General features: G+C 39.3%; 1 protein-coding gene across 1 annotated transcript in view; it reads right to left on the bottom strand.

The window, feature by feature from the left end:
• The window catches only part of LOC107661981 (collagen alpha-1(XXV) chain-like), a gene marked incomplete at its 3' end in the record, with an annotated part of 543306 nt that overhangs the window by 267025 nt on the left and 267239 nt on the right, over window positions 1–9042 (bottom strand). Inside the window, exon 4 of the mRNA XM_016451806.1 lies at window positions 2407–2414. Coding sequence (XP_016307292.1) covers window positions 2407–2414 — 8 coding nt within the window. The remainder of the gene's footprint in view (window positions 1–2406; window positions 2415–9042) is intronic.

The following is a 9042-nucleotide window of genomic DNA, read 5'->3' as shown; positions in this document are numbered from 1 at the left end:
TCTTTGCAACTTCAGGGATCTTATCTATGCACAATCAGCTTGTAACCCTCCAAAGAGAAAGGAAAACTTGAAATCGCATCATATGACCCCTTTAATGTAAAGTGGACACCTGTGAACCATTTATTAATGGTTAACGTTATTAACGTTTATAACTCATTAATAAATGGGTTACAGGTGATCACTTTACATTAAGGTTCACTTTCACCGGTTATTAATGTTTATAACTCATTAATAAATAGTTCACATCTGTTCACTTTACATTAAGTTTCACTTTCACCGGTTATTAACGTTTATAACTCATTAATAAATGGTTCAAAGCTGTTCACTTTACATTAAGGTTCACTATCACAGGTTATTAACATTTATAACTCATTAATAAATGATTTAAAGCTGTTCACTTTACATTAAGGTTCATAAGTTATGAGATATAAATGAAAAAATATAAATAACACCCTTCAGACACGCTATAAAAGTCTATTTTTGCTGCATCATGAAATAAATCAGTAATCTGGTTTTGAGTGAAATGCATTTGTAAATGAGTTATTAGCCATTTATGAACACCTTTATAAACGCTTTATAAAGGGAACCTTAATGTAAAGTTTTACCAATAATCTTTATACAACTTTTTGTTACCACGTTATTCCTTTTTTTATTCTATATAGATGTAACATATTAAACTAAATAAATTGTGACGAATGTGTTAATATATGTGACCCTGGACCACAAAACCAGTCATAAGTAGCACATGTATATTTGTAGCAATAGCCAACAATACATTGCATGGGTCAAAATTATCGATTTTTCTTTTATGCCAAAAAATCATTAGGATAAAAAGATCATGTTCCATGAAGATATTTTGTAAATTTCCTAATGTAAATATATCAAAACTTAATTTTTGATTAGTAATATGCATTGCTAAGAACTTCATTTGGACAACTTTAGAGGTGATTTTCTCAATATTTTGCACCCTCAGATTCCAGATTATTCAGCTTTCAGATGATTTGTAAATCTCAATTAAAAAAAAAAGACCCTTATGACTGGTTTTGTGTTCCAGGGTCACATAAATTAAACAATATATTAATATATATTAATGGCGCCCTAGACAAAATGTTTTATGGGTGCATGGGCCTCCCTCTCCAGGATGCAATGAGTGACAAGCATGAGCCCCTGAGATTGTTTTGGAGGGGCTCTCTGGAGCTACCTGTTTTGAGTCCTTCATTTTGGCCCTAAAGGACTCGTTGTTCCTCTAAAACTAGTTCCAACTGGTATATTCATAGGTATAGTCTGAAATATGACTTTTTTTTATCTCTTTTTAACATTTTTGGTGGGTTGTTATTCTTAGAATTCTTAAATAATAGGCTGTCATTACACTGTAAAACTATGACGAGCAATGAAATAGAATCATAAGTGAAAGAAAAGGATGGAGTTACACTGACTTTTCCATGGAAATGGAAAAGCACTCAAATGACCTGTAAATGGACAAAGGCCATTGAAAACCACATACATCCCTATTGTTCATCGGCAAGTAATAATCATTATTCACATATAATATATTTAATTTATGTAGACAGCCAGTTCTGGTCAGAATTCAAGAGTATACATTACTTTTCTTTTCTGATACAGCCCATGTAAAAAATACAGTAGGCCTTTATTCTCACCATCAGCCTTAAAAATCATAATATACAATTCAAAACCTTTGACTACAACTAGGACAAAGCATCTAACAATAAATTAGTGAGCTGCACACATGCATATCCTGTATAAAAGTCTTAAAGCATGCTGTTGGGACAGTAAGGTGATGCTTTTCAAGTCACATGTATTTTAATTTATCAACACAAATTGCTCCTTTTTTATATAATCTTCAATACTGTGCAGCCTATAACCCTAGATGACTTTCAGGTGGTGTTGATGCACACATCCATTGGACAAATATCTTAAAATTCCCTTTCTAAGCACTTGAGGACTTCAGTGACCTGACCATCATCACTGCCTTTGACTGCCAGAGCTATGTATGGTTTAAATACAAATATGGGTTGATCAGTTTGGTCAGCAGAGAGCTTCAACCCATGTGAGATAGACAGTTCCAGTGATCAGTCTGCATATACTGAAGTGAGACTCTCTCTCTCTCTCTCTTTTTCTTTGCAACATCTGGCAACCTTAAAATCTTTATAGCTTTTGCAGGGTGTCACAGGAATCCATGGACCCATTTGAATGGGAATAATGTTCTCCTTTAGGAAGGACTATGTGTAAAATAGTAGTAAGAAAAAAGTGGGAAAACTTTTATAATGTCATCTCCATTCAAATAGACAATACTTTTTCAGTCTGAGTGCGACATACAATATTCTACCTGTTATAATGTTGAATTAGTCATGCACAAAGCATTCAGCTTGTTGCCATGGTACTTACAGGAGGTCCTGGGGAGAAAGCAGAAAATAAGAAAAATTAGTTATAATTTATTCAAATTTGTTACAGGTGAGATTATTTGCACATTTATGAAAGACATCCAGCGCAGCTGCTGCTGATACCCCCTAGCCATGTTCCAACATTTTACTGGCTGAAAATGATGTTCTTTTTGATAAAGAGCATCCTTGCAGGGGGATAGAGACAGAAAAATTCCTCTACTTCTGAATACTAATTTCAATGGCACAAGAAGAGAGTAATCACATTTCTGCATTTGTGCGCAATCTCAAATAAAATCATTAGTAAAACAGGCTTCCCAATAGTTATACAACTGCTTGAGATAGCAGATGATTAATTTGTGATCTTGCAGAGTGTTTAGTTCAGACGCATTCAACCCCACAGTGTTGTCAACAGTACCAACCGGGATACTATTCAATACTGAAATTTTAAAAACGTCCATTTCCAACTAAGATTTGAACGCTGTTGGGCAGATTCTTAAACAGCGCTGACTGGTCATTGTGTTCACATGCTCAACAGATACGTCTGTGATTGGCTTCAATGATCATCGCTTCATGCTCTTCACCGAGCGTTCACACAGAAAGATCATTGAAGCCAATCACAGACATATCTGTTGACCAATCAGCACTGTGTTAGAATCTGCTCAACAGCACTCAAATCTTGGCGGGAAATTTAAGTTTTTAAAACTTCTGTACCAAATGGTATCTCGGTCAGTACTTCTGACAACACTACAACCCTAGTTGATGAATCAGTGTTTTTACTGACCAAAGTCAGTAATTACTATAACTGGATCTGGCAACATAGCATAGGCAGTGCCTGTGCCCTCACTCACAATTCTCTTTCTCAAGCCCCGTTCACTGCACCAGCATCTTGCAGCAACATGAATCGCTCTGCATCATTTTCACACCACAGACATTAAACAGTGGAGGCCAATCTGTTCCAGGCCCCATGTGTTTTTTTTGTTGTTTTTTTTTCCCACACTTATAGTGTGAGTAGTCAAGTGGCAGCTCAACAATCGGACCATATAGTATTAGAACAAAAAATGTGAGCTTTGGCTTTACATCATGATTTACTCGTACAGAATGAGTTGGTATTTAAAAAAAACTTTACTGAAGTCACACAGTGTATTTAGGGAATGAAAGCTCAATGAAAAGAATAATTTTTTACAGTTAGTTTTTGCAACTGGCCTGGATGACACACAGCAGCGTGAACAGTATTATATAAAATTTAAAAGGTTGCTTCGTTTTATGAGAGAGCTGGCACATCAAAGAGGGAGACAAAGAAACTTGCTGAAAGATACCCAGAGTGCCCAGACAGACAAATAAACTTTTGTTCTTAATTTATGCTATTCTATTCTCTAGCCTACTATGTTCATTTTGCACTGTTTTAATTGTAACACAGCAGGTTTGTTAGGCAATATGGAGATAAGCACCCACAGATAAGTATATCAGAGATATTGAAGGTTGTGGATGAATGAATAAGAGTCCTTTCTATGTTACCAGGGTGAAGTTGTGATTGTGAAGAGGAACTCTGTGAAGAAGTTAAGCACGCATAACTTGTTACTAATGCAATGAGTATTCAAATACCTAGTTCAGCCGTCAATTGGCTTACAAGAAAATAAGGATAGGAGATCACAAGGAAGACATAGGAGATCACAATGGAGGTAAGTAGTCCATAGTCAGCGATGAGACCAAACAAAGTGTGACTGAGAGGTGTGCGCTTATATGCAGGGGTTGAATGGTGTGATAATGAGGAGCAGGTGCAGGTGATTCAGAATTTATGGCGGGAAAGTTATACACTTTTATTGTAGTATTTTTAAAATATTATTTTCTATTTTCAACTCAGTCACTTTTAGTAATAAAAAACAATACAATTTATTTATATAGTGTTCCTGATGAAAAATCCAGCATAAACCAGCATGGATTCCAAGCTGGTCCAGGCTGGTTTATACTGGTTAGTGCTGGTATAGTGTTTGTCCAGGCTGGTGTATGCTAGTATAGTGCTGGTCTAGCTGGTGGACCAGCATATTCATGTTGTCCTCAAGCAAAATGGGGCTGGTGATGCTGGTTCACCAGCATGATCTTGCATGGTTGAGTGTCAGTAGGCCAGCTGTCTATAGGCAAGCAGTGTTTTGGGGACAAACAGATTTTGCTTGCATATTTCTCTATCTAACACATTCATGATGTAAAGGAAAAACAATATAAGGTTAAAACATTATTTACTGAATCATATGGTAACTTTGTAATTTCTTTTGCTCCCTCTGATGAAAGTAGAAATGAAAATTGTAATTGCTTTAGTTATGATTACATTCTTAATCAATGTCACTGGTAAACTGGTAAAACATTTCAAAGCATCAAAGGAATTGTCTCCTGCATCATACGATCTTTACACAAATCTGTTAAAATCAGTTAAAAAGAGCTTGCGTACATTGCATAACAAAAGCATTTAGAGATAGGAAAACCAAAAAATACCTAATATAAGCTTAATCATAAGCAGTTTGTTCATTAAGAGGTGTTATAAGAATAGCTCTTTCAATGGGACAGTTAACCTGTTTTTGAAGACTTTCATACTTACTTGGGAAGTCACATATGTCCAAATCCAGCTGTCAGTCATTGATTTCAAAAGGTGCACATAGTAAAAGAGAATGATTTTAATATGTGCAGTCAGGACCATGAAATATTGTTAAAAATAGTGATATTATGCACTTTCAACAATTGCTGAAATTCAACCAATGTCCATGGCCAAGTGCCCAACTAAAGGGAACAATAATCACTTTAATGGTAAAGTTAGTCACGTTAGTCAAGCTCGCATCAGCTGACTCTCAGCTGATCCACGTCTACCTATAGGGATGCGACACCTATCACAGCAATCATAAGGTCCTTCAGTACTATCACCAGTTTCGCGTTGCTCAATAGCTCATTAAATGGCGAATTCGGCAGGCAAAACACCATCACTAGGAATCGGGAATTTAGTGAGTGGAATTCGTTTCCCCAATGGACTCACTTCCGATTCAGGTTCGTTAACTTGAACACGTGAATTCACTGCATTGATCATAAGCTGCCTGATTCGGAAGTGACCGAGTTAGCATTACTTCACGCATTGCTACTCTTGACATGGACGCCATGATTTATGTGACTGACTAAAGAAGTTCAGATAAGGAACTTCATCCCCAAGAAGGATATCAACAGATCAAGCATCCACGTCACAGCTGCTATGTTTCTCTCTCTCGAACGTCTTCACAAGCTAAGTTCCTTTTAATGCTTTAATGCAGTTACTCGCTCGAGAAGAATGTCTCTAAAGATGTGTGTTTTTGGATGTGAGGAAAAGATAGCCTTATTCAGTGTTATATGAGAAGTGGATGCAATTTGTTTTTCCGGGGCAGCCATGGAGATCACAAGCATGTTTGGTTGTTCCTGTCATACACTCTTAAAAATAAAGGTGCTTCAAAAGGTTCTTCAAGCGATGCCATAGAATAACCATTTTTGGTTCCACAAAGAACCATTCAGTCAAAGGTTCTTTAAAGAACCATCTCTTTCTTACCTTTTTATAATCTGAAGAACCTTCTTTCGACACAAAGAACCTTTTGTGAAACAGAAAGGTTCTTCAGATGTTAAAGGTTCTTTATGGAACCATTTAGACAAAAAGGTTCTTCTATGGCATCGTGAAGCACCTTTATTTTTAAGAGTGTACGGTGACAAATGTTTTATAACAAGGTACATTCTGACACTGGATTTGCACATCGTTTCATACTGAAAGATGGAGCAGTCCCAGCATTAAAAGATCCGGGTCATGACCAGGAACTGCTGTAAAAAACTGCATCAAATGTCTGTGTTTGTTGCCAATCAGCCCATAAGTGCTTGCGACTCTTCAGCTCTGCCCACGGCTCGACTTCAGTAGCTCGACTGTTTCGGAGAGAATCATTAAGCTGCATCTTTCTTTATAAATCTGATAAAACTGAAGACTCTTTGGAGATGTGAGTGATGCAATACTACACTATAGGTACTCAAGATAACACAAGATTGGCTGAAACTGTGTGTGTTATGTCACATTTAACCTAGTCAAGTCGTCTTTATTTTATAGCACTACAGCAAGATTTAAGAAGCAGGAAATAACGACCATGGTGCAAACGGAATAATTTCTGCTGCAGTGCAGCTCCAAAGAGAAATGGTAAACGGTCGTTGTTCAGTTGAAGTTGTCTGCATCCAAAAACCTAGGCTGCTGACATGCTGCCTTGCTGCAGGTAACTGTTCGCGTAGGTAATTCATGAAACTGATATCGGACATTCTTCTGAGGCAGCTTGACGGTTCAACGATCTACAACTAAATAGAACGAGCTTGGTGATAACTAAGTGAATATTTAATTACTTAATACTGTTTTCTCGCTAGAAATAACTTCAGACGCCATCTTATTTTGCTCAACCATCATGGGATAGAACACACAGAATTGTGGGTATCAAGGCAATGAAGAATACATCTATTCTGCCTTTAAATATCAACTAGATGAAGGTATCTCAGGAGGCAGGAAGTGAAGCTAGCATTGGATTTGACGTGTCTCGATGCCTTCCTACCTTGACATGTGTCCTCCAAAGGCAGCATTTTCCAGTTTCAAATGCAGCCATCAGTTCAGTGTTGATTCTGCTCCGGTATCAGATTCTGTCTAGATTCTGTCTAGTCGTATTGGAAGCACGCTTGTTCTTAAGCTGTCTGGTTGTTATTGGAAGCACGCTTGTTCCTAAGCTGTCTGGTTGTTATTGGGAGCACGCTTGTTCCTAAGCTGTCTGGTTGTTATTGGGAGCACGCTTGTTCCTAAGCTCTCTGGTTGTTATTGGAAGCACGCTTGTTCCTATGCTATGCTGGTAGGGATGCAACGATTATAGATTTTGTTGGTACCATTATAGTCTGAGGAATAATCACGGGTTTCATTGCATTTAATAATTGAGATTTGTAATAATTTAAAACTTTTTTTTTATTTGTAATAATATTTCACAATATTGCTGTTTTTTTTTTTACTTTATTTTGACCGAATAAATTCAGCCTTGATGAGACGTGTAATGATCAGTCCACTGAAGGCGAGTTGAAGATGAACCCAAGTACAGTTTATTTAAACAAGGTGAAATCCAAAATCCAAACATCCAAACATAATCCAGACAAAGACTTGACTTGACTTGACTTGAACAGACTTGACGAGGCATGTACAGACTTAACTCACCGACAGCAGATTACAACATTAAAGCTAGACCAAGAACAAAGCCAACATGAGGGCTATTTATCAAACAATGAGGGTCACATGACAAGAACCAACCAATGAGAAACAAGACACATGACTAAGACAACCAATGAGAACATGACACATGATTCAAGGAACCAATCAGAACATAACACACAGACAAGGGAATCACATGACAGAACATGACTGTGACCAAACTACAAAATAAAAGACATGAAAACAATGAACAAGAAACAAAGCCCAAACCCCACATTACATGGATCAGATCCGTAGGAGCATGGAGCCATGGCGGTGCAAGCAGAGCAGGAAACCATGGCGGTGCAGGTAGAGCAGGATGGCTGAGTGGTGCCGGTAGAGCAGGAAGCCATGACGGAGCAGAAACAAGGACAGACCATTTGTCTGTGACAGAACAGGCAGAGAGTTTTTGAGAAGCCACCATAGCCGCAACATGGCAGGCAGAATGTTCATAAATGACCTCTTTGGTCGTGACAGGGTAGACTATGAGTTCACGAACGGCCTCCATGGCCGTGGCAGGACAGACAGTGAGTTCATGAGTGGCCTCCATGGCTGTGGCAGGACAGACAGTAAGTTCATGAGTGGCCTCCTTGGCCGTGACAGGACAGACTGTGAGTTCATGAACGGCCTCCTTGGCCGTGACAGGACAGACTGTGTGTTCATGAACGGCCTCCTTGGCTGTTCAGAAGCGGATGCCGCCACCTCGGGAGGTTCTGCAGCGGAAGCCGTCACCTCTAAAGGCACTGGAGCAGATTTGTGGACATGATAGGCCTCTGGAGCAGACTCGTGGACAGAAGTGGGATGCCTGCCGGGCTTGAGAGCATAGAAACTACTGAGATGTTAGCCGCTCGCACTGACATCAGTGGTGGGTCCATCACATTAGCAATCAGTCTCGTCAGTCCAGGCCCAAGCTCCGCATCCGCAGGTACTATAGCCCCCCCCCCAAAAAAAATCCTTAGGGGAAACTTGCTTGGTTGTCGTGGCATGACGAGGCTCTGATATGAAGGTCGTGGCAAGGCGAGGCTAAGGCATGGTGGCCATCTTGTCCGGGGACTCAGGCTTGACGTGAGCAGACTCTGAAATGGTGGCCATGATGGGACGAGACTCTGGACAATCAGCTGCGACGTGACGAGATTCTGGATGATCAGTTGAGACGTGACGAGACTCTGGAAGATCAGCTGAGACGTGACGAGACTCTAGAAGGGCGGCCATTTTGCGAAGAGACTCTTGTGTGGCGGCCATCTTGCAACGAAGCTCTTCAATCGTGGCCTTGTTGGGAAGAATCTCTTGAGGTGCCGGCATGACATGAGCAAGCTCTGGCTTGGCAGACGTGACGTGAGCAGGCCCTGGGGTAGCAGACATGACGTTAGCAGACTCTGGCTT

This window comes from Sinocyclocheilus anshuiensis, unplaced genomic scaffold (genome assembly GCF_001515605.1).
Source record: "Sinocyclocheilus anshuiensis isolate Anshui unplaced genomic scaffold, SAMN03320099.WGS_v1.1 scaffold956, whole genome shotgun sequence".
Lineage (NCBI taxonomy): Eukaryota > Metazoa > Chordata > Actinopteri > Cypriniformes > Cyprinidae > Sinocyclocheilus > Sinocyclocheilus anshuiensis.
The sequence above is the reverse complement of the archived record's forward strand: the minus strand, read 5'-3'. Positions and strand labels throughout refer to the sequence as shown.